General features: G+C 41.8%; 1 protein-coding gene across 3 annotated transcripts in view; it reads right to left on the bottom strand.

Annotated features, from left to right (window-relative positions):
- The window catches only part of LRP5 (LDL receptor related protein 5), a 118,264-nt gene that overhangs the window by 77,079 nt on the left and 13,877 nt on the right, over positions 1-27,308 (bottom strand). For all 3 annotated transcript variants that reach the window (XM_072337475.1, XM_072337472.1, XM_072337473.1), the window contains exon 2: positions 11,535-11,931. Coding sequence is in view for 2 of the 3 variants with exons in the window: in XM_072337472.1 (XP_072193573.1) it covers positions 11,535-11,931 (397 nt within the window). In the remaining variant the exon portion in view is untranslated. The remainder of the gene's footprint in view (positions 1-11,534; positions 11,932-27,308) is intronic.

The following is a 27,308-nucleotide window of genomic DNA, read 5'->3' as shown; positions in this document are numbered from 1 at the left end:
AAAGAGCTTCAGTTCTAAACTGTCTCCCCTCTGCCCCTCAGACCTGCTGCCCTATTTCACAAAAGATGCCTTCTCATGGGGCACACCCTTGGCTACAAAGGCTGCTGGACAATACCAATACACTTGCCTTCACACACAATTTGCCACAGAGGAGCTATATTCCTACTTTTTAGCTCATTAACAGGTAATGAGCTCAATCGTTTAAAGGTCTAAAGTAACAACATAACTGAAGTAGCAGAAGCGGTAAGAAAGGCTAGCAGCATAAAGGTACATTTGGACAAGATGCAGAACGGTTTGTACACAAGCAGCATGCTCTCAAAGCACACCCTTCCCATTTTGACTTCAACACTGAAAAGGTCGTTATTACCCTGTCGTCACATCACCCTGATTGTAGGGTGTCCTTGCAATCCCATAAGTATTATAAAGATGATCTTCCTGGAGAGTTTTTCAAGATATACCGAGTCTCCATCATCATCAACCACCTCGTCATCAAGCACCATCAACAGTTCTGTGCACCTCACATGTTCTCAAGTGCCCCTTGGTTCATCTCACAAGGCGGCATGACATCAGTAGAATAGCAAAAGCAACTCTTGGTTTCAGCTACAGCTTCCTGCCCTTTTCCAGCAGCTTTCCACTCTTTTGGCAAGCAGCAGTTGCTGAACTGCCAGGAATTTCAGCAAGTCAACACCATTCCTGGGATCTCTTAACACATCAGGACTAAATTGGGAGTTAAGATATCACTATAAGAACAGATGACCTGCAGCAGGGAATGGGAATCTCTGGTCTATGCAAGTCTATTTAAAATTTCACTGCTGTCAAATCAAGCAGGTCCTTCCCTGGTTCCTATCCCTGCTTCTGACATTAGCACCCTATAAGAAGGAATGACTAACTTTTGAAGCCTGTTACATAACTTCCCCGGAGAGAGTAGCATTATTTCCCACCAGCCTAGACATGCCTTGGACCCTACAACCAGCTAGCACACTCCTCTTCTGCCCTCCTCTCCCACCATAGCACCATCTAGGCCTGTTTTGACTTTTTTTGGTCATTGCAAAGCATAACCCAGCACTTGGCACAAAGCATTAATAAGGCCATAAAATGACATGTTTTAAATGAATGCTGCGTGGGATTTTTCAAGAATGTACAGTGTCAAACTTTGCCTTTTTTATCCTCCTCTGTTTTGCAACAGTGACAAAGGCAATTCAGACCAAATTAAGTATGTGCAGTCTCTGGATGAAACACACTGTGTTGAGAGTCAGCTGAAGACGGGTACTTTCCAGACAAGTTATAAACCCTGTGAAGAAGTCCAGTTATGGAAGGAATGACACAAGTTCAGCTAGAGAGGCACTGCATATCCAACTGGAAGTATAAGACAAAAGTCAGTTTGTTGGAGTCAGAACATTAAGACAGGTCAGCAAAGGGCTGGGAAACAAGTTCCCTAGTCTTCAGGTATCATAAGGAAGCAACCTGCCCAAAACTGTAGTCAAGCAGCGTGGAAAAAACAGCCGATGCAGAGGGGCTTAATACTACCACTACTGCAGCCAGGTGAACAACAGTGCAAAGGGAAAGGGGCAGGAAGAAGAAGAGACAGCAAGAAGACCATGAATTTCACACCAGAAGCAGCTAAAAGCATGTAACAGTGCACCAGGAAACAGTTTTAAATTAGAAAATTAATAATCAGGATCTGTATTTAGTATAACAATACATATACGTATACTCATTCATAGTTCAAACACCACAGGATACAAATTTCAGGGCAAGGAAAAAAAAACCCAAACCAACATGCCCATTTTCTTGATGCAATCAGGAGAGAACCTGGCTTCAAACCTATCCATGGAACAGCTCAGGGATCAAGAATATCAGAGCCTACACACAAACAACTGAAATCTGCTTGTTTAATTTGGGTTAATTGGAGCAAGATCCATGCAGGAAAGAGAGTAAAGAAATTATGTAGAATAGAGTGTCCATTAACAGCAGTTACTAATTGTACTTTGCATCTTCAAAAGGCCATTAGGACAGGGCAAAGTCATGCACACATCAGACAGCTCTGATGGCCTTGGCAAGGGACAGGGTGCAGGAGGTACTGGAAAACAAGACAGGAAACTCAGTGTGGCTTCTCAAAGGAAAGCAAGGCTTCACTGTCACAGGCCACGCGCTGCTGCAGTTGCACTCTGGATGCATTAGGAAGAAATCTGAATTAACCTGATACAGACAGTTTAAACTCATTAAACTAATTCAGTAGCCAGGAGGGCCAAGCAATGTATTATTTCTACTTTAAAAATGCACTTAATAGTCTACATTTCTTCTGGACCTTAGCAGAAACCAAGCCCTTCAAAAGAAGTCCAGACAACATTGTTTCCTGCACAGCTGATGGTATTTGGACAATTTTCTTGTTTTTCAAATATTTATGTAATACTTTCATTTTATTTTTTGCTGGCATCTAACATGAACTCCGTTGTTTTCATTTTTCTGTTAAAAAAGAAAAACCAAACACAAAAACTAGCCCAGAAAAGGTTTCAGGAACATTCACTAGGCTACGCAGACGGTGTCAGTCTGGTACTGCCCGTGCTATTAAAATGCTCGCTGTTCTGAAAGCCTGTTAAAAACAGATAGGCTGAATAATACTGGAGAGCCATCCACATGCACTTGGGTAGGTCTGTGTTTTTTTCAGTTGGGTTCCTTGAGGGCTGCTCAGGGAAACCTGCTGGCTGGTTAAGAGCAGGTTACACTGTTTTAAATACCCCTGGGGCTACGGTGCATCATAACAACTGTAAGGAGCAAAAGGAACCAAAAGCACCAGCTTGTAACTCTGCACACATTACACTGACTGCACTTTCAGTGCTATGATTTGGCATCCAGGGAGTTTTGTATCTCACCTGGGTTGCAACAGGTCAATACAAGCAGAACAACACTGAGGCTATAAAAGCAAACAAAACCATCAGTTCCTAAAGAGCTAATAAAAAAATGCCACGGTGAGTAAAAAACACTGCTCAGCAACTAACACAATTCAATACTCCTACAAATAAAAAACAAACAGCACTTGAGACGCTCAGAACAAAAAGCAACCCTGGGACAAATACCCTGGTTTCTTCACACAGTTATCGAGGGAAGCTTAAGTGTCATTTATTTCTTAACCCTTACTAGGTCTTATCCTTTGACACCAAGCTTTCAAGCCAAAAAGTACAGTGTTTCTGGGGAGGAAATCAGCATCTAACAATAACTTGACAATTCTGCCCCTAAGCTGAACACCAAAGAAAGTAGCAAGAACCAAGCAAAGCAAAAGCCAAACCATCATCAGTGAGAAAACAAGTACACTCGTCCTTCTGTACATACAAACACTAACAGACTATCAAATCCATAATATAATCCAGTAGCCGAAAATGCTAGAATAAAGAGGGCTCATAAAACCCAATTACTGCTCTATTAGCAGCAGTTAGCACGGTAGCTGCAAGCTTCACTATGGAGCTTTCTAGTAAGAAGACAATTAAACAAATGCACTTTAACTGCGGTCAGCAAGTCACGGATTTTGGCACATACTTAATTACTGCAATGAATTGGGGCTTAAACGATGTTTCAGTAATGACGGAAGAATGGGGCTGAAAGCCACCTTGCAAAATAAACAGATTATAAAGCTGGTGAACTGCACCCCAGTGGCCTTAATTTTAAAAATTCCAGGTGCAGGAGCAAAAACAGGATGAAGACCATATTTCCCTTCAGCTTTAAAGCCGCAGGTCATTTCTTATTTCCTGGTACTTCATCCCCTTGGTCATCATTTCTGAAAAGATTAGTAATCACAGCCATGCCCTCACCAAGCAGCCCATCAGCCATCTGAGCTGGAAGGTATCACAGCCATAATAAAAAGAAGTCACACGGGCTGAACGTTTTTTCCACCTTCCCAAAGGCGGTATGGTTGCCAAATCTTATATAACCTGCTTACACAAAAGGGGCCAGTGGTACAGATGATGTAAATCAGCACAGATTTCTCCAATTTCAAAGTTCCCAAACTTACACAAGCCCAGGGCAAAAAACAGGAGTTCACAGGAAATTGCTATGAAGTTTAGAATCCGGCACATTTTAAACTCACTTCCCCCACCCCACTGCTTAAGCTACAAAAACTCTACAGCTAAATGAAACGGTGCCAATCATTTACAGGAGGGAAAAAGAAGGGCTGCCTTGCATAGTAATAAGTTGCAAGTTACTCAAGTTGCCTCCTTTTTTCCTCCCCAAGCAACACACTTTGCAATCTAGATGATGTTCACAAGAAAGTGTTGCATTAAAAGATCTCCTTCCTCCAGCCCAGTAACATGCAGGTAACAATCATAACTAATCACTCCATACACACACATACATATGTATATATACATACACACACTACCTGGCAGCTTAGAACACAGCAGTCTATCAATTCATTGGTGCTCAAATATTACCACAAGGAACTGCTTGCAAGGGAAGAGCACTTCCTTCCATATGCTTACCAATACAGAAAGGAGTAAGGCATCATAACTGTTTCTCAAAGGTAAGCAAGCACTTATTCAACGTGGCTTCAACAGCCTGTTAAGAAGTCAGGCTACATCAAGTCAAGGAATCCTTGGGGAGATGGTGCAAGTAATTCAGAACTCCCAAGAAGACTGCCAGGTATGCTGTGCTGGGAGAAGGCAGCACTAGAGATACTTACAGAACCGCTCAGGGGTTTAAGGAAGAGAATTTGTAACTTAGAATACAGTATTACCACAAGTCAGGCTGACACTTATGTGAGAAAGAAACTGCACTTGCAAAGTTTCCTAGGAGGAAGAAGGGATGAGGGGAAATAGAGGTGAAGCTTTTTTTCCTCTGTGAAAGACTGCTTAGCACACTCATATGCCAAAAATCTGCAGAAAACAGTATAACTACTATTAGCTAAAACAAGCCCATAGAGCTACCCTGCGTGGTCAGCAGATAACACAAGGAAAGTACAAGGAACAAAGTAATATAACATTTTCTTCCCAAACATTTCTGAGAAGAGATGAAGACATATCATATGTACTGACTTTGTGGAGGGCAGAGGTCAAATAGAACATGAGTAACCCAAATGCACAAAGAAAACGCTGGTTGCTTTGCTACTCACAGACATTGTACCTTATATGCTTGACTCAAACTAATACATTTTGTTTACTTCAGTGTATTGATTGATGCATCGACTCAAAATTTGGGAAAACTCAGAGGACAGCCAACAATTTGTTGAACTGCATGCATGCAATTTCAAACACAATTAAACATGCGTAGCCCTGTTTAAGTTCACGTGCAACACATTCCATGATTCCCTGTGGATTTAAAAACTGCTTCCATCAAGACTCCTGATCAAAGACAACTTGAGCTTCTCCCATCTCTTCGGCCTCAGAGCCAAAGCGAAGGCTACATAACCAATCACCTCCAACACACGTGGACAAATACTGGCACTGAGACAACCAAAGCCAGCCTCCTGCTGCATTCTACCAGCACCCTTCTGTTCCCTCAACAAACAGTGTAGTAGTTAAAAAAAGGTAAGAATACCATTATTTCCAAACTACTCAAGAAGGCTACATGCATCCAAGACAAAGAAATCTCAGTTGCCAGGACTCAGCTCTTTATTTCGGGATGTGAAGAACCACAGGACTTGTAGTGATGAGTGCTAATCGGGGAGAGAGCTCAATGGGCTTATTAAGGAAGTCTACACATTTCCACCTACTCCCCACACATTCTCTGCTGTAAAGGAGGAAAAAAAGTACTTTATTCTGCCTTCCCTGAACAGACAGCTCTGTTCTGTTGCACAAATAACGCAAATGGTCTTTGAACCATTTATATCCTTCAGACATAACTATGAGCAGAAAATGGGAAACATAAACAAAAGAAAATGACAGAACACTTATGGAGAGGCTTTCGCTGCCAAGGGCATCCATCTGAAAATTAGAGTGAATTAACAATTGCCCCCAAAAATTCAAGTTTCTCGTGCATGAAACTATCTGCAGATATTTGGTGCACAAAAAATATGAACAGCTTTCCAGATCCCAGAAACCACAGCCACACCAAGAGACTGGGCACAGCTCATAACCAATTTTATGGTTGAGTACATTTCTTAACATTACCCCTGGTTCTAGCATGCCTTCTGGTCAGGTAGTATTTCCAGTGGTGGGTTCACACCAGATGACTGTGTCATTGTCCTCTGTTTTTGCATATGTATCTGTAGCTTGCACACAAGGTGGAAGTAGGTGGGATTCTGCATTTGCACATGCATGGAAGGGGGAATGGTAGCACAGACCCTTTCTCCAACTGAATTGGAGAGCCCCTTATCACACTGGTCATACAGGCATCTCTGGCAATAGGGGAACTTGCCTAGACCTGCACAACGGGAGGTAGAGCTGTTTATCCTCTGATACATTCTGCACCCTCTTCGGCAAGCACTTTTGGTTCCCTAATTCCAGATGCAAACTACACAAACAAAGCATGTTCCTTCTTCACCGCTAAGCAACACACACAGTTGAAACACTGAAACAGTTTTGCAGATTTTTCACAGGACTTTCTGTACTGCAAACTAAGCACGCTATTTCCTTCCTTCTTTGCCACTAAACAACGCATGTAAGGTGGAGATACTGAAACACTTCTAGGGATTTTCCACAGGACTTTAAAGTTAAATTTTCACCAGCACTGTGAAAAGTAGAGATCCAAAGACAACGTGAAGTAGTCTCACTGCTTGTCCTAATAGGAAGCAGTTCTAAGAATATTCTCAGTGATTGTTTGGATGTAGGCGGTGGATGAAGGGTATCTCCATTTTGAATTACACTCTAATTAGTACTACTGCCTCATTCAAAATTCTTTTAGTGTAATTTCACCTATTCCAAGTAACAAGACCTTTAACAGAACCAATGCTGCATTATATATTCTTCTGATCTTAAGTTTCCCTCCAGTTCTCCAGAAGAAAATGCTAATGGCCAAAATCACACCTATGGAAATTCCTCCAGACTGCAAGCCAACATCTAGCAACTTCAAGACTGTGTCAATCAGTTTAAGAATCTTAGTTTAACTTTCAATAGATTTCGTGATCTATGAAAAAAAGACAACCTTACTCAAGTGCTCCAACCTGTTCTCTTCTAGTTTAGCCCTAATTCTCATCACTCTTCTGTCAGTTGTAATAACTGCATTAGCTTTGTGACTACACAAGCCTATTAACAGAATGACAAATGAGAATGTATTAACAAATTCTGTTTCCTTCTGTCACCCACTACCCTACCGCAGAAAATACCTGTAAATAAGGAACATCTGTTTCTAGGAGAGTTCAAACTCAGATTCTGCTGTATCTAAATCAAATGTCATGACTACTACCTTGTGGATGCACTTATAAAATACTTCAGAACTACAACATGAAATCAATTGTAAAATCGATTTAAATTCATATTTGTTGTTCCTCAAATGTATGTCACGCATGATTTGATACTTTAAGTTTACCATATTAAACTAACGGGTACGGTTACTTGGGTAAACCGGCCCTTAAGTTAATACAACACTCATTAAGTTAAGCAATACTGGAATTTGTCATTCTAACCAGAACAGCAGCTCTATGGAGGCTGATTTTAATAGACCATAACAGATAAAAATTGGTTAATTATAAAGGATACATGTATCTTCATTTTCACAGGCTATTTAAGGCTTACATTGCTTTGAAGCACTGGATTGATACATAAATCAAAAAGGATAAACATTAAGAACGCCTACCACAAGTTAAAGCCAACGAAGTTGCTTCATACCAAGCTGCTGCTCCCAGTGGGGGGAAAAGAGAAATTCTTACAGGCTGAATTAACTGCTCAGGAAAGCAACGCCAGCAAGTCAAGAAATTTATCTGCACAAAAATCAGAACTGTCATTCTCTCCTCAACTGAAGTAATTACGATCAAAACCAGAATGCTGCAAGGTGACTATCTCACCTGCAGACATCTACTGTTCTGGCAAAGCGATTTTGTTCCTGATATACTATGCCATTCCACAGTGATCGTTCACACTTGTACACTTTCCCCGGAGGATTAAATGTAAGGTAATGAGAAACAGAAGAGTCCTCCAGGGAAGAAAGAGGTTTTTGCAGGACCCAAGAAAAGGTAAAACCAAGGTACGATGATGCCTAGCACACACCAGGAAGCTCGTGTGAGGTAACTTCATGTGCTGACACTGGATACTTAACCTTTCAATGTGGCTCCAGAAACCAAATATTGAGCAGTGAGCTGAATGCAGTACAACTGGGAAGCAAGCCTGAAACAACGTCTTCTATTGTTACACATATTTTGTGTATGTTGAAAAAACACTGCACATCCGTTCTGTGCAGAGTAGAGCCATATAGAACTGCCCTTCAAAGTCAAGTAAAACTAACCGTGCCTGTATCCCCCCCCTTTTTCCAAGCACAAAGATTAGATTTACAGAAGTAAAACTTAACCAACAGCACTGAGCCTCTTCGTTACAAAGAGCAAAGGCTCTTCATTACACTGTTCCAGACACATTTTCTTTTGCAGCTGTTTCAATCCAGTTTTTATTAAGAACAGTACTTTTGCATTTAACCTAGTGTAGAAGTAGTATGCTACCAGAAACCCCCAATTAATCCCCTCAGTTTTTCAAAGTAGTTAAAGATCACCTAATAAGGCATGAAATGCATTACCACAACTAATACATAAGCTACCTTAAAGAAAACAATCAAAAGGTAAAGAACTGGATCCACTTACAAAATGTCAACCTGACGTAACAGAATCATACAATATCCTGAGTTGGAAGGACCACTGAGTTCAATCCCTGGCTCCACAAAGGATCACCCAAAAGTCAAACTCCATGTTTGAATGCGTTGTCCAAATGCTCCTTGAACTCAAGAAGCTTGGGGCCATGCCCACTGCCCTGTGGTGAAGAACCAGGCGTACAGATGCGCCTTCTGACTGCCAGGGCACGCTGCTGGCTCACATAAAACTTGCCATCAAGCAGAATCCCAGATCCCTTTCTGTGGGGCTCCTCTCCAGCTTTATGTTTGTACCTATAGCCAAGGATGCCCCATCCCAGGGGCAGAATCCAGCACTTGCTCTTGTTAAACATGATGTAGAGCAATTGCCAATCAATTTGTCAAGATCTCTCTGCAAGGCCTCTTTACCCTCAAAGGAGTCAACAATCCCTTGTAACTTAGTATCATTCACAAACTTTATATACTTTCAAGTACATTTTCAGTGTTTTCATTCATGACTTGATAAGAACAGTCCCTAAAATGGAGCCCCATGGATCCCCTCCAGTGACTTCCTGCCAGCCTTGTGTTACCCCATTTACAACAGCCATTTGTGCCCAAACCACCGACCAACTGTTCGCATGCTGCATTCTGCTTTTGTCTCGCTGCATGTTGGCCATTTTGTCCAGAAGGATACTGCGAGAAACAGTATAATAAATGTTGCTAAAATCTGAAAAGATTATATCAACTGACTTCCCTTGGTCAACTAAGTGGGTAACCTTGTCATAAAAGATTAAGTTTGTTAAACAGGACTTTCCCCTCATGAACCTGGACAGGCTGTGATCAATGACTACACTATCTTTCACGTTTTTCAGTAAGCCCCAGAACAATCTTTTCCCTAATTTTGCCAGACACCAAAGTGACACTGACAGGCCCGTAATTACCAAAGTCTTCTTTCTTGCCCATCTTGAAAACCAGGACAACATTTGATAGTCTCCAGTCTATTGGGACCTCTCCAGATTCCAAAGACTGCTGAAAAATAATTGAGAGACATCTCGCAATGGCATCAGCCAGCTCTTTCAGCACCCTGGCACAAATCCGATCATGCTCCATAGATTTATATGCATCCAGCTGGAGCAATGAGTCCCACACAAGTTCAGAGTTTCTATCACCTGTGTGGTATTCCCAATTAATGGCTGACAAGTTGAAGTCGCTCATAAGGACAAGGGCAGTTGATTTAGAGGTATCTCTGAATTAATCAGCGTCACCATCCTGACTGGGTGGCCTAAATTCAAACAAAGGGTTTATGCTGAATTTGTTGATCCCTGTAGGTCAGTTCTCCTATTTTCTTCCTTTTACCTGAAGGCAAGAGTAGCAGAAGCTAAGTGAGGATTTAAGAGGATAAAATCCCTCTTGAAAGTCCTGTGTTCCAACACAGTCACTCCACTTTTCCTTGTACTGACTATAACTTCTCTTTCCATCAGTTATCTCGGAAATACAGGCAGGTCCTGCACTTGGCCTGTCAACAGCACTAAGGATTTTGTTTCTTTGGATACACATAGTTTCACTTAGAACCTGTGTATCATTTGTATATTCATCATAAATGTACCCATAACTCCTTCCATGCACCTGGAAAGCATTATGCAGGGATCACTGCAAAAATAAACTTTCAGAGCCGCAGTCTGCAGTTGCTAATATGGTGATCACAATGCTTAGTTTCAGTTTTCCCTTCTCACACACCCGAAGAAGGTAGGTCCCCTCCAGAAAATGCCCCCTCCCAGGGCAGTAACTTCCATTTTGCTAATATACAATAAAATGACTCCATATTTGTGGTTTATCCCAAGCCCCTGTATTAACTCAGCATGCTCTTACAAAGGAGGACGGGCTTGGTGAAATATGTCAGCTGATGGTAGATTTTCTTAAAGATAAGAAACCTAACCACACATACCAAACAGATGAGGAAGATAAAGAAACGCCTCAGAAAGAGTACAAATGACAATAGACTAAAAACAAGTAGCCTTGCATGCAAGCTTTGCTTACTCTACTATTGTATACAGTATGACTTCTTTGAGGAGCAGAGGACACTTGCAGAGCTAGCATAGCAGACTTCCAATCATCACTGCAATTAATATGGGGCACACAAAGTGAACAACATCAGCACTATTTGTGCGTACAGTAGCAAAAATGTGCAGAAATGGGAGTAGTGAAGAGAGAGAAGCTAAAGAGACACCAGTATTTTCAAGAGCACTATGAGCACCTGGCCAGCCACAGTGACACATCCAGCCTGTACTCCTACTACATCCTAACCCAGTCACCTTAGAGCAGGAGCCCCTGACGTTACGTTGGTTCATTCACTTGCCAGAACAAACATAACTGTTCAAAATCACCACTTAAAAATATCCTGGTTTCATTTACCAGAGCGTATCAAGAGCAAATTTCTATTTTGACTCATACAGACACACACGCCTTGCTGACTGCACACATTGCTTGTTGCATACCAAATGAAAATTAATCTACCAGACAACTGAGAGAATAACAATAAAAAAAAGCTTGAAAAATTAATTGCTTTTCAGAAGTGCAATGAATGCGTTAGGCAATCGTACCAAATGAGTATTTGACTTGGCACCTAAGAGCAGCTGTATTTTTCTTTTTGGCTCTGGGCTGTCATTTCTTGCCACAAAATATTTAAGTTTAAACATACATTCAGTTCTAGATCTTGAGAAAAATACCTTGGGAAAATGTAAACTGAAACAAAAGACCGTGTTTCTTTCCCAGAACTAAAAAACCAACATAAATCACCACTGTATCCATTTAAGCATTTAAGTCAAATTAATATTTACCCATGAGCTGGATCCAAAGCTATTGCCCTGGGCTGATCAAGGTCTTGCCAGAAGAGGACTTTTCTAGATGTTCCATTGAGATTAGCAACTTCTATCCTATTGGTTTCTGAATCTGTCCAGTAAAGTTTTTTCCCAATCCAATCACATGCCAGGCCATCCGGGGAAACCAGACCAGAAATGATGACATTCTGCACCACATTCCCAGTTTGGTTAATGTAAGTTTGCTTGATGGCTTCTTCGCTCACATCTGTCCAGAAAACGATGCCTTGCGAATACTGGAAGTCAACCGCAGCAGCATCCTCTAAACCACTGACCACCACAGTGGACTCCAACTTTGTGCCTCCAGCATCCACGAGCCGAACATCCCGACGGTTGGCAAAAAGCAGGAATGGGGACGCTACAGAAGAAAGAACAAAAACATATTAGTGTTATCGGCATCTACAGATGTTAAAGAGAATAAATACACCAGCGGAACAGGCACTACAGCGGAAGCAGCAAGGAAGAGAAAAATGCACAGTATCCACATAACCTATTGCCTCCACTCATCAGAAAATGGAGTAAAAGGAAAGACAGGGATAAACAGACCCAATTTCTTACCCGCAACAGGGCCTTCAGACAGAGCACCTTTGACTGTTTAGGACAAACTAATTTAGAACTCATTCTTACATATTAGCAGGTGAGCTGAGCATCTAAGCAAAGACCAACACAGGTATTTCCAGGGTTAGTGCTGACATCTTGTCTGTACAGAAAAACAAAAGAAACCCCAAACTGCACACACACTCTCCAGTTAAACTACGAGTGCCCCAAATCACACTGCACGAGGCTTTTCAGATAATTCACAACCCAAGTGTAGAACAAATTCCTCATGGTTTAAAGCTTCTCACTAAGTTGGAGAGACATACAGAAGACAAGTTCTGATACCTTTTCAGCAGCAGGCTGGAAGCTGGCAGTACTAGATACCACCAACTGAAATGCTTGTATCAAGTGCTTACCAAGCTCTTCCCACCCCAGAGAGTACTACAAAACTCTAGGAAATGGAGAGCAACTACAGATGGGGAGTGAGATAAAGGGTAGATTTAGGCAAGAGCATGATTTGATCCCACTGCTTCTTTCAGAAGAGGACATTAAGCAGGCCATTCACTGAACAATAGCCAAATAAACAAACCACTTCATCTCTCCCCTAAAAATATAGTCTTGCTTCTTGTTCATCTTCAGGTATGGCCGCAGAGACAGCAGCAATTATGTCACTGTGCCAGCCATGGCTGCAGACACCAACAGCTGCTTAGGAGAATGACAGCATTCCAAAAAAGCCACTGGCTGCTGGAAGGAATGGAGCTCCCTGAACTTCTCCGCACACAGCAGAAGCCTGGTAGGGATCACAAGCCAAAAAGTTTCTATTTGTCCTTATTGTTTTTCACCAGTACACTTCCTCACCCCACCCCAATTCTTCTATGTCAAACAGCAGTGGCCAGAGGTCTCCATCAGTCAAGTGCTTACTCTTGATTCACGTGTCATCATTTTAATTGATGTTTCTGCTTCCAGTGTACATCCAGCAGAGGCGCATAAGCTTGCCACTCAATGCACAGAGCAGCAATGACAGACTTATCTGTTAAGAAACGAAGTTCTGGCAACACTCCCATCTCATTTCCTGACTTGCCACGTCCTTCTCTCTGCTGTCTTTAAAAGCACCAGTGATATCATGAAAGTCCAGCAGGTTAGTTATTGAAAGCAGAAGAAAAAACATTCAAAATGCAGAGCGCTTGCTTTCTGCTCTGCGACTCATTGTTTCCCCAAAGCTATGTCTATTTTAAGTGGCACTATACCAAACCATCTGAACACTTGTAAAGTTTGATGTTAGCAGGCTCTCTTTAAGTCACAAGTTCTTTGGGGCAGAGAAGTTTTCATTTATGCATAATCACTTTGCCAGACTTGTCCCATATCCAGCCAAAGACTAAACCCATAAAAAGTCTACAGACAAGATTAAATATATATATATTGTCCCCAAAATGTTATATGGAATATGAAGGGACAAGTTCTCATTTAGGCATTTCCACGCTGAAGCCATTATAAACAGTGCTACAATGGAAAAAGCAACCTGAAACATCAAGTCCAATCAAGAGCAGAGGAACTCAACAGCTTCTTAACTAAAAATCAGACATGAACAATGTCTAATCCAATCAGTATCAATATTACCCCAGTTCCCCATCGCTTTCAAGAAATTTCTTTCCCACTGATGCACACAGCAGGACAACAGCATACAGATAACACATTAACTACTGAGCTGACTGTCACTTCTGTGCTCTGGAGTTGTACTGATGGAAGAACAGATGCATTGTGTTCCCTATGAACACCCAGCAGGAAGATCGTACTGACCTGCTTGCAACTGTGTTAAGATTTTACTGCATTTACACACTGATGTAAACCAATTGATTATTGAAAGATACACAAAGTTCATCCTTTCTGAAAAGAAATGAGAATTTCATTTCCTTCAGGGAAAAATAAACAAATATATTCTGCAGATTTTGCTGATTATACTCACTCCTCCATTCCTTCCCACTATCCTGTTTTATTCAGACCATGTTTTACCAGTCTCAGAGTTCTATTAGAATAGAAGGCTGATCTCCAAAAAACCCAATCTCATCCCACACACAAATCCTTGAAGGACTTGAAGATTCCCCCATGACAGGGGCTGGAATTAGGTGGTCCTTGAAGTCCCTTCCAACCCAAACCCTTCTATGATTTCATCTTCATAAGCCTACTGTACCGCTCTCAACAGAGCAAACTGGAAAGCCAATTAATAACAATAAAAAGCCAGTTAATAACAATTTCTGTTCTTACCACTGTCTCCAACTTCTTCAGCCCATAAACTCAGTCGTGTTTATTCTGTTGAACCACCAATGGATTGCTACAGAAGTCTGAGTGGAAGCAGTAATTTGTAAACACTGACACTACAGGCTGTATATAAAACCCATATGTGGTCAGCTCACTTTGCATCCTATTCCAGGCTCTGTGAAACAGAGGCGGGGGGGGGGACAGCGGGGAAAGGGAGAGACATGATGAGGACACCAAAAACTAACAACTTTGATTAGAGCTGACCTTCAAATGAACTCATCTGTTAAACAACAAGATGCAAAATACCTCGCTTGAGAAATTATTTCACGGTTAGCAAGTTACAAGGGTCTCAAAGGAAGGCTTAGTTCTACATTCTATTTTGATCAGCAATGCTCCTGACAACTGCAAATTGCCTCAAAAGGGAAACCAACTTCTATTTTGAAAAGAGAAAAGAATAAACCCTACAATGATGAACGTGGAGGACAAGCTGCTTTCATTCAGTTGGGTGGTAATAGGCTGTAAAGGCAAAATTTTTTACATAGATGGCAAAAAGAAAGAAAAATGCTGTCTGCTTTTTCAGTAAAGTTAGAACAGTTCATATTTTTCCATAATAGGCAGTACTTAGAACTGCCATACTTAGCTGCAGCTCACAATGCTCTGATAAAGCAAAAAAGAGAACCCAAAGTCCCATGGAATATCAAACAAAATGTAAACAGATAACAACCCAAACTGCTATAGTTTAGGTACAGATTTGTAGCAATTTTACAAGCACACAGTAGCTGCAGAACATCATTCCATTCTAGAAAGATACTATACTTCAAACATTGTTTTGCTAGTGATCTGCTAATTGGAAAACACATCATTGGGTTTTATGACAAAGCATGGAGGAATATTGCACAGGAGGGTGAAAATACAGCTTCTCATCAGTTCATCCACTGGTTTGAAAGCAGTCCTCACCAGCCTGGGTAGGGATCAAGCCTGGGCTCATTTTCCAGCTTTGCTACAGATCTTCTGAATGCTCTCCGGCAAACCTCCCATTCCGTGTTAGATGGGTTTAACTATGGAATCATGATAGTTTTTTTACCTGCACCAGAAAAGATATCCAGTGCATACATAAAACTAGAGGGATTGTGGTCCTGCTGTATAGCTCATTTGGTGGACTACTACAGTGCCATTTTTAGCAGCGTGCAACAGCTCCCTTACATATGTCCTTATCTTACTATGTTGTAGGACAAGGAGGAATGGCTCTAACTAAAAGAGGGAAGACTTAGGTTAGATGTTAGCAGGCAATTCCTTACTCAGGGGGCAGTGAGGCCCTGGCACGGCTGCCCAGAAAGGTTGTGGATGCCCCATCCCTCAAGATACTCAAGGCCAGACTGGACAGGGATGTGGGCAGCCTGGCCCAGGGCAGGGGGGTGGAACTGGATGGGCTTTAAGTTCCCCTCCAACCCAAGCCATTGTATGATTCTACAAAAGAAACTGACAACTGCACTCAGGCAGATATGCAACCTTCAGAAATAGCCTTTGCTGTTAGGTTCAGTAATAGTTCTGAAAACCAGTTTGACACCCATTTCCGTATCAAGACAAAGATGATCATTAAGAATTGACAGCAGAACACATCACCAGTTGCTGGCAAAGCTCCAGTAGTTCTATTAAGACAAGCCGAGGCTACGCAGTTTTAAACAGTGATATTTATACCGTGGTCTTGTACTTGTTTACATGCCTACATTTTGACTGCACTTCCTTACAGTTGAAGACATGACAATTCCAGGCATGTGCACAGTTCTTCCTCTCGCAAACACTGAAAGAGCAGAACCCTCTGCACAGCACAAGAGAAAAGCCTTGCTTAAGCATTCTTCAAGCACTTAACTGGGCGAAAGGTCATGGAAAGGTTTGGCTGTGCTTATAACAGAAGTGACCCAAGATCAGGGAGCCTGGCTGACAACACAGAACCAAGGCCTCATTCTATGAAGCACACTAACACACACAGCTACACAAAGTAACAGCACGTGCAACAGCTTATATTTTAAGTATTCTATCAATTCTTAGCAAGAAAAGCAGGAGACCTCTGTGGTTAAGCTGTCTGTAGTGCCGGACAGGGAGAAGAGAGTATAATTCTTGCAGCAGTCAATGTCCCAAACCACAAGAACACTCATTACCATGGAACAAAAACAACCCCCACACCCGCTGCCACAGGCACACAAGATGGTAAAAAAACAAACATGTCAAAACTTTTGCACCCAAGTGCATACAGTCTTAAGGAAACACTAAGAGGGGATACGGGGCCAGCATGCATGCATCAGCTTTCTAGACTTACAGAGCATGTAAGTAGGGTCACACCAGCTCTAAAGCCAACAGATAAACCAGTTCTAGCAGACAAAGTGCTTCAGTGACCTTCAAGTATCTAAAGGGGGGCTGGAAGGAAGAAGGGGACACGTTCTTTAGCAGGGGCTGCTGTGATAGGATAAGGGGAAAAGGCAGTAAAATAATGATAGAGATTCCAACTGGATATAAATGGGAAGTTTTTGCCCATAGAGGTGGTGGGTGCACCACCTCTGGAGGCATCCAAGGTCAGGCTGGACGTGGCTCTGAGCACATGATCTAGTGTAGATGTCCTTGGTTTATTTCAAGGGAGTTGGACCAGGTTGTCTTTAAGGGTCCCCACCACCTCAGCATAGAATCATAGAACTGTTTAAGCGATCCCTCTTCTTTTTCAGTTCCAATTCTGGAACACGTGGAAACTAGGCCTCTGATATGAAGCGTAAGTCTGCTTCCAAACATTCGGGGAAGGAAGTTATTCCACATACCGTCACCCTTTTGGGTGTTATCCCTATTTTTCATGGCTTAGCTCAAGGGGTGAGAGACAGCAGCTGGTGACAGCAGGAAACTCCTGTGCCAGAACACATAGAGGCTACTAGAGCCATAAAAAAAAGCCAAACCACTACCATGAATAATACAACTGGAGAGAAGGTAAAAAGGAGAAGCAATCATGCATGGAAGAGAAAGGACAGGAACCAAGAGTTTTGCCAACCCCACCTCTTAAAATAAACCCAGCACCTCACTAAGCAAGAAGATAATGGCATACACAAATCCCACTACATCACACCAGTTGATTTCACTCTTTTAACGCAATTGTTATATAATCCTCAAGAACAAAAAAAAAAAATAGCTCCTCTTCCTGAAAAACCCCAAGCTCTGTATTCCGAACCCCAGTTCTCTTTGCTGGCAGCTGCTGTTGCTGCAGAGAATCTGAAATCCATTGATCACCAACTTCAAAAAGATAAAATAAATGCTGATCTTCCTGTACACACTGCACACATTCAATCCTAGTTTAAACATGCCAGATACAGTCTAAAGAATAGAGGACTGCAACTTTCATCCTCAAAACCCATTATTCCAGATAAGGTGAATTCCTACTGTAATTACTGAATGAAGATTATTCCCGCTGCAATACAGAGGTAGGTGGGAGTTTGTTGAGCTGACTCAAACCAAGGCTCCTCAGTTCCACTCCATTTACCACCTCAGTGACTTATGCAGGTGCTTCAGCAGCACGCGCCTCACTTCATTTGTAAAAAATTAAACGAAATTAAAAAAGGAAAAATAATAATAAAAATTACCCATTACAAACTTACCCTTCCTTCTGCTGTTATTTATCCCAGGAGGCTGTCTGGAAGCCAAGCTAGCGCCTGTTCACAAAGCGCTTCCAGCAGAAGGCTCCATGATGTGCTACGCCTTTTATCCCTGCCACCAACACCTCTGTGAGTCAGGGAGTGAGTGTGTGGGTCAATGAGCTGTAAGGGCACAGCTCTTTAGGTATGGACAGCTTCAATTCCCACTTCAACAGGAAGATATATACTCCTTCCCCCTTATCCCGCTCCTCTAACCATCCAGGTAGATCCATCTGATGTGAATTTCCTTCCTCATTAGAGTTAATCAACTTCCAAGTGTAACTGATATCTGATGCTCAGGGGAGAAAGAGGCATTATTTTAAACCACCAAGAATATCCCGTATTTATGCAGAGCGGGTAGCAGGTGCCTGGCAATTTTTCTAACTTCTATTCTTTAAAAGCCTATGCATTCAATTGTTTACACTTGGCAGCACAAAGCAATCCTATTTGACACCAGTTTTATTTATATATGCTCAGTAGTACATTAAGTATTGCTGCTAAACACTAGAAGACACCTAGGACCTCAGCCACCTATCTGCTATCAGGCTGCAAGAAGAGGCTGCTCATCCAACAACATACCTACAAGAAGTGAAGCAGCTTTAGGTACACATATGTTGGAGGGAAGGCTTGCACAAATCACTCATAAGCTTAAAAGACATCTGGTTTTGTAGCAGCAAGTTGGAAAGGGCCCACAGAAAAGGGTAAAGAAAAGGTTCAGTAGGTTCAGAAAAGACACGAACTGAAGAATGTATTGTTTGTGCTGGGGAGGCAGGGAGAAAAAGAGGAGCAAAGTAACAGATGAAACAGTAAAGGCTTTTAGAAGATCGTGTACTTGCAGTGACAGGACAAAGGGCATACTGAAGACATTAGGTCTGTCCAGACCTTGCCTTTTTTCTTAGCACGGATTGAGTGCACCAAAGATAACAGAACATGCCACAAAAACTGTAGAATTGATTGCAAAAGGTGATGTCTGAATGCCCATGGATAGCCAGACCTCAGAAACACTGCTTGTACAACCACTGCTCGTCCCAGCAAATGAGTTTCATCTGTGTGCCCTGAAGTGCTCAGCAACAAACACCAAGAAAAACACACACACACCTATCCCAGTAACAGTCACACCACTGCTCCTCCCAGCCACCCAAGAATGATGCATTTAGTACACTTATCAAACACTAACATTCAAACATTATGATAAAACACCAGGATAAAGTTCTGGCCAGCTTTTGTTGCTTGCTGCTTTTTAAATAAACAACAAGATGCTGGTAGCTTTTTTTAGAAGATCTTGTGTTATGTTCTGCATTGTGGAGGATTCTCCACCAAAAATGGTGTTTTATGAAGACCAGAGGCTGAATTTTATGTTGATTTCATCCGCAGCCTCTGGCTTGTTACTGCTAACATTGCTATTTACAACTACTCTGACTATACATGATTTCATCTTAACAGGCCTGAATTAGTTCACCTTCCCTGGATAAAAGGTGCGAAAGGATCTCTCTGAACAAATCCAAAGGTACTTTTCATACCCTCCTTCCCTCCCCAACCTTTCCCCCTCCCCATCCCCCCCCCCATTCCTTCTGTGAAACTTTGGATTGGTTCAGATTCCCTGGGAGGGCAAGAATTGTTTTGAAACTTTCCGACAGCACACTCTGAACTTACTCATTGTTTTTTCCTGCTTCCACCAGTAATTACATTACCTACTTCAAGTAAAAAGCTTTCACATACCAGAGAAGGCAAACCACTGGATTTGGTGGGCATAATCCAACACGCTCCCACCTCTGCAGAGGCTGGGGACAAGTGTGTGCCTTAAGATCATTTTCCTATGGACATATTTTTCAAGGGGGGGGGGGTTCCTCAAACTTCTCTTTCTTTTCCCACAGACCACCCATTAAGCACACCACATGCACTCCCCTCCTGGTGTACGAGGCAACAGCTCTCAGACTGTCCTTAATATCCCTGTAGCAAATACCGAAATTAGTTACATGGAACAGCACATTTCATCATCTCCGAGCAGAGTTCAGCAGCTGGGAGGGAGGACAGCCAAGCCCATGTGAGCGGCCAACACGGCACAGACCACCAAGCAGCACACAGAACGTGTTTAGAGAGCTGCTGAATAACTAAACAAAGAACGGAATATCAGCAGAGATTTGGGGAAACATAGCCGAAGCCACTCAGATATGCGTTAGACAAGACTTGCAAGCACTTCAGCTGTTTTATTTAGAGGAGAACACAGTTCGCTGAAGAAGAAAGCAATTTTCATCTGGTCTGTTTTGTTAAAAAGAGGAAATTTCTAAACATTATTGCAAAACTCCTGGCTCTTGGCTATCTCTCTGTATGTAATGCACAACTGGTATTCAGCCAAACAGTTGTGAGGACTGCAGTCTCATGCAATTCTGTCTAGCTAATGCTAAACAGATAATATCTCCACAGACTGAACCTCCACCTCTTCCTGACCTCAGGTTTCCCATCTGTGCATTCTACAGAGGTTAAAATAGCCATAGGATTTTCCAGTTTCAACACAGCTAAAAGCAAAAGCATACTGTTCACAACAGCTTGTTTATTCTACTGAGGGTCCTGCCGCAACTTGTGGTTCTAAGCGTAGCATTTCTGAAGAAGTACAGCGTACAAGACAGCTTTAAAGCAAATATGGTGTCTGTTTGGGATCAGGACAACTTTCTTCCAAGTGGGAACTAATAGCACTCTGTCACACTCCGCCCAAAAGTCAATTGCTGAGTTTGGTACTAGTTAGATTTCAACCTGTATTGAGTTCCAAGGGTGTTTAAGCTGACAAATACCATCAAATTTCAGTGATGAAGACCAAAGAACCACTGAAAATCCCTGCATAAATACAGGGCAGCAAATCCCAGACCTTTAACAACCCAGCTCTGATGAACAAGCAGCCAGCTGTACATCATAGGTCTCACACACCAGCTAAGATAACAACTGCCATCTGCAAGAATGGTGTTTTTAATGAGAATACGTTGGCATCTATCTCTATTGCAGTGCCAGTCGGAGTACGTGTTAAATGAAAACCTACTGCAGCATTAAAATGCTTCTCCACCTCCTGCAGGAGTAAATCAAACCTCTCTGTGTCACCGTACATACATTAAATGCAAAAAGCCACCTGTAAAGGTCCTTCTTGCATTCTGAGCACAGATCAGCTTTCATGGGCATCTGTAGAAAACCTATTTTGACAGGAGAAAACAGAAGATGAGTAAGCAAGGACAAAGCCTCTCCTACATAGCCACGTAGCTTCTGGCTTCCTCTCCTGCCCATTATGGACCCCAGCATACCCAGAACTTGTTTCCAAGTCTTGGTGCCACCTTCCCACCTCAGCCATGTTTCTCACATCACCCACGTTTGGGCCTTATCCATGGCTGTGTATCACAGGAGAAAACAAGGCTCCAACAGATCAATTAATAACCATGAGATCAAACAGAGAATTAGTCAGCTGCAAAAAAACAGAACCAAAAATCCTAAACAGCTCCTATTTAAATTAAATTCTTAAGGTTCTAAGGCCCCACATTTCTACTTTCTCCCAGGCTTTCTAGTTTTGAATATCTAGACCTTTAACACCTATTTCAAGAAAACATGTAAGGTATTCTGGGGCTGAATTCCTGAACGCACAACCTACAAAAATAGTTATGAAGAAACTGGCAGAATCTGCCTTGTTTTGAACATAACCTACAGGCACTCAAATTCAGAGAGCCAGCTTGATGCTGGGGGTACAAGAATGACAGCTGTTTGTCTTGAAGCATCCTTAAGTGAGTGCAAGCAGGTCCCAAAGAGCACAGGATGCAACCACAGACTCATGAATCGATTTATGGCAAAAGGTGCATGCAACAGCTTTATGGCACCTCTCATAACCAACCGAAACACTCACAGTTCACAAAGTTAGAAACAATCTAAGCCTGAAGTTTAAATTAAAGAAGAAAAAAACCAAAACAAAACAAAACAAGCATTTTTCAAAAAATCCTGCACAGCAAACATGCACATAATGCATTTTCACAGCCCTTCCACACCTATCGGATTTGCCAATGCAAAACCTCACGCAACACCAATGGGTGGGTTCCCTCCTTTGCCCCTCTCCACTACTTCATGTGCAGGATAACTCTCAGATTAACAGCCGAATGAAATGATCTTTACAATTTCAAAACTATGCTGGACATTCTTTCCACTACAGTAAGATAAACGGGCACGATTCCGTGCACTCTGAAAAAGCAGAAACTGTAGGTACTAAGAGGAACTGATAATCCCACCCAGATGATGAACATCTTAAGAAACAATGCCTTTTCCAGCCGAAGGAACACTGGAATTCCTTCAGATCTTGGAAGCGTACTTCCACTCTGTTTACCACGACCATTTGAACACAACATGAAGTCAGATTTATTCTTTTTTCAGAGCCTTGGCAAAATTTTGGCAAAAAAGCTGAAGAAGCATCAGAGAGAATCTATGTCCAAAAGTTCAATTCCAGCTATTTTTGAGCAAATGTTTCTGAAGAAGCTACATTTTCAGAAGTGTCATTTGCGCCTTTGCCTCCACAACACTCAGCTACAGTCAGACTCATAGAATAATACAGAAGACAGCAGAAATATATATATATATATATATATATACATACACACACACATTCCTTCATGTCGTTCCAGCAGGACAGACACTGGCCTCACAGAGGAAAAAAAAAGGAGCCATAAGGAATGAATTTAGTTTAATCAACATTCTTGGCTGCGGCAGAATCATCTCCAGCAAGGAGTAATTTACAAAGCTCCGAGTAGATTACAGTATGCATGCGCTACATTAGAGAAAGCAAGTTCAGTATTATCCACGATATAAATACAAGCACACTACTGCAGATTTCATGATCTCAAATAATCCTTTTCACTTTATCTTGCATTTGCCCTCCTTCCTAACAAGCTATCACCAAAACAAGACAAAAGCTGAATACTGACTCGAAGACAGCAAAACGATTTGCACAAATGTCCTCACCACAACCTGTCATCAAAAACCTCTCCCTGTTCCTACCTTCTAGAGCACAGCACCAAGTGTCAGGTCTCCCTTAACAAGACAGTTCTATTTGGGAAGACGTTAAAAGAAAAGTAAGTCATATTGTAGAACCTACAGACAGAGAGTCTGACAAGACTTGACTTCTAACAAATAGAATTTGCCACCAATTCAAGCATGTGTTACTTCTGAGCAATTCTACAAATACATTAGATTTCCAAGGACACTTATCATACAGTTAGTGCAGAAAAAATAAAGAGGGAAAGTCTCTTCCCAGCTTTTTATTTTAAGATTTGTGTCCTTTGGAGTTAATGTAACATCTGGAACATGAGTAGAAACTGGAAACAACTCCAATCAGAAACAAGCATACCTTTGTCAAGCCTGTATTAGTTGAAGTCCTGGAGAAAATCTGCAAGCCAAATTTTCCAAATGATGTAGAACCACTATTTTATCCATTAAGATTTTGGAACCGTCACTGCTGCATAATTTACTATTATTGGCTAGACAGTTGTCTGCCAAACCAAGGAGGAATAAAATTAACTTGGGGGGGGGAGGGGAACACACAACCAAATGACCCAGAAAGAGACCTCACTCCCTTCACACACATTTGGCATCCAGAATCTAAAAGGGGATACAATGTTTTGTTGTTGGTTTTTTTTTCCCCTGTTCATGACCTGAACTGTTACTCAAAACAAAACCAGCATTTGGGTGTTCAAGGAAGGAACCCCTTCACCTGCTTTTTCCTAAACAAGTCGATGCTTAAGAAGGACAAATCTTCAGCTTTCCCTACTGTTCTAAGATTGTACCAAGCCTTACATTGGGGGCAGGCTGGAATTGATGCCTACTACATTTGAAACAACAACAGCAAAGTTATTGCCATGTACTCCGCATCACAGAATGTGAAACATCCAAGTATGGTTTTCTCCTGCCACATCCCCATCCCTATTTTTAAGCACTGCCCTTGCACTTATCCATTCTGACAAAGCCCAAATGCAATACCACGTAAGAGACTGCTTCAGCGCTGCTTCTGCTTATTCTAAAATCAGAAAATACCAGAAATCTCAATGGACAGGCCATCACCAGTGTTTGTGGCTATGTGCGCAGTGCCACATTCATTTGCACAAAGACAACTGCCCTGAATCAACTGACAGATAGCTCCGGAGTGGCTTGAAAATGGTAAACACAGTTATGGAACTGAAAGGAGTGATCTGCTCTATTAGAAAAAAAAATATGTTAGCATGTTACAAATCTCTAAGGTATGAAATGGTTTCTCAGAATCAATGCAGAGTGGCAATATTTAAAGAGCGGTTGCACAAGGTGGTCTGGTAGAAAGGAAATTAATTTAGAATCTACCAAGTGGCTTACCAGGACCATGACCCCAAGAACATCCATTCCTATTGTAGCTCTCTGGGTCAAATATATGTAATATATTATATAATTCTATAAGCAATTCACACAGCACTCACCACTTTGCAAAGACAGGGTAACGGGGTGGACACCAGGCACACATACACATATTAAACAGTAGCCACTCACTTCTTAAATTCCACATTAGAATAGATCAACACAAACATGGTCCAAGCAAACAGCCAACAAAATTAATGTCAGTTAACCAGTCTGTGTAATAGGCTCCAGAAAGAAGTATTTGTTCTGAAGTATATGAGCAGCTATGGATAATGCAGATCTGATGTCTGACCACCAATCCAACCACCCACATACTCATAAAATTAGGATTACGGAATATTTTCATGTAAAGCTGCATCAAATTACAGTTCATATTTGATTTTTAGCCCATTCTTTTTAAGTGACGCATGTATACCTGCTTAAATTTCCAACTGACTTGCTCAATGACTTACTACTGGCATAAGAAACTAACCATCCTTGTTGCACAAAGAGGAGGAGCTGCCATGAAGTCATCAAACACTAGAAAACTTCTGTGAACCTCAATCTCATCAGCAGGTTAAAGGGAAAAAAAAAACAACGTGTTATTCTTCTCTTCCCAGTTCACTCCAAGTAGTTCACTTCTGCCCAAATGTTTCCCCACCTGTATAAACAGCCAGGCCTAACTATTGTTTTAACCCAACACGTATCTGCCTTTCCCAAACAAGAAAGGAAATGCATGCCTAAAAAGCTTTCAGTTCCCCATAAAAGAGGCCTAAAATGAAGAGGAATACAGTACATTCCATTGAAAGGAAATAATGGGGAGAAAGAAAGAAAAAAAGCACAAGCTTTACACGATACCTTATGGTAACAGCTACAAGTCAGAATGAAGATTCTCACTCTGAATGCTATGATACAGACATACTGTAAAAGACTGCCAACCTGAAGAACTTGCTCTTTAGATACACAAGACAAAGAATGCAATAGAAGGCTGGGATTAAGGGCCTTGCCTGTGGCTGCCCATTGCAGCTCATGGCAGAGCCAAGATGAGAACCCACAAGAGCCAAGTGGAGCACTGAACCATAACCATCACTCTTGTCCAGTCAGAATAAGCCTTTTATTTTTTATTTTCCAACTAAAATTGTCCAAAGTTTAGAATAATGAAAGACACACATTTTCTATGGCGAATAGATTAGGGAAGATCTTTACCACCCAGTCCTCCCAGCCCATTAGCAGCCTGGATAAGGTGTACTGCAAGCAAACAGCACATGAATCCTGGTGTACAATGCATCAAGAGAAATGTGACTAAGTGTCTTTCCACCTTCTCCATTCTCTGGTTTCAGAAAACTGAAGTGCCAAAAGAAATAACTCCCAGGCTACACTACAGAGCAATTGTTTCAAATGCAGAAGAAGAAAAAAAAGGGGGGGGAGAGCAGAGGGGGAAAGAAAAACAGAAACAAATGGGTCAGATCAAAGTAAAACAGGGATACAAGCTGCCATTTTGATAATCAAAAGACACCTGGCTCATCTCCCAAATCAGAAGACCACAAACATAAGCAGCACATTGCTGGAAGGATAGGTAGGGAAATGGGAACACAGGTGGTTTTCCCACAGATAATTAAAACACATTCTGAATCGGCTCAAAGAACACAGGTGACAAAACATCCACCGGTGGGGGTTTTGTTTGTTCTTCTTTATTAGTTTGTTAAGTCAGCAAAGTACTTCTTATTTCTGCAGGAAGAAGGGTACGAGCCTATTAGCATTACACAAGGAAGCAGCACTGCAAAGGGCTGAACAAAACGCATTTATTTATACTAAAACAAGGCTAACTCAAACAACCTGTGGCTGTCAGGGATCTCATTATCCTGTTCCATGAATGGTATCCCTTTCCTCTATCCTACTTAAGTGCGTCCTCCTTGCTAAAGGGAAAGATGTAATTATTACACTGAGATGTAATGTGCTTTTTCAATGCCAAAATGCCAGTAGAAAGAAGGAAACTTCCACAATGACATTGGCTTTTCGCTCACTATTTCATTCCTCACCTGAGATTGTATCAGCTGCATGGAGCTGCACTGACTCTGTATCAGGATTTTTACAGCAAAACTGCTCTATCAATGTAATACCTACACCTGTTTCAGCAGCACAGACAACTGCAGACTGCACGCCTCTCAGAGCAGGAAGCAATCTCCCTTTGTGTCTGGAAAACATCCAGTACTTTCACAAACAACCACCAAGCGCAACTCAGCAAACACGTACAACTCCACGTTATGGCCAAACTGAGAAACATAGCTTAGGTACAATACAGGTAATACATCCACTGCTGCAATAGATCTAACATTGCATCTAACACAGCATTACTCATGGCCAGAGCCTTACTGCTCCTGCCAATGCCCTTTAACCACAGTAAGCTTAATGCAACCAACTTTCCCATCTCTGTTATGTCTAGCTGTTGCAAGACAATGAAGTTGCAATGCTGTAAATTCTGCCTTCTCCTATACATGTATTATTTTTCTTAATAAAAAGTGTGCCATTTAATACAGATCCACAGCCTAAAAGCCATATTTCCAACCCAGAAAAGTAACAGATATGACATGTTCTGACTGACCAGAGCACTGGAAACTAAAGGGAAACCTACCTTCACCAAAGCCTAGATGTAAACTAGACCACAAAAGCACTTGCTTTTTATGAAACTCAGCTTTCTCCTGAGAACAAAAACCAAAACAAACAAACAAACCCAGCCCACACAAACAAGCAGGGACTTGAAGCACAGCTGACAGAAGGCCTTCGCTTGCATCCCAAGCTTAGGGCACCTCAGTCTGACGTACCTGCTCAGCTGGGGCAACCTCTGCTTCCTGCTGGCACGACACAAAGAGCAAACACAGTGTAAGTAATCACAGAA

The sequence above is a fragment of the Excalfactoria chinensis genome, chromosome 5 (genome assembly GCF_039878825.1).
Source record: "Excalfactoria chinensis isolate bCotChi1 chromosome 5, bCotChi1.hap2, whole genome shotgun sequence".
NCBI lineage: Eukaryota > Metazoa > Chordata > Aves > Galliformes > Phasianidae > Excalfactoria > Excalfactoria chinensis.
This window is presented reverse-complemented; position numbering and strand designations above follow the sequence as displayed.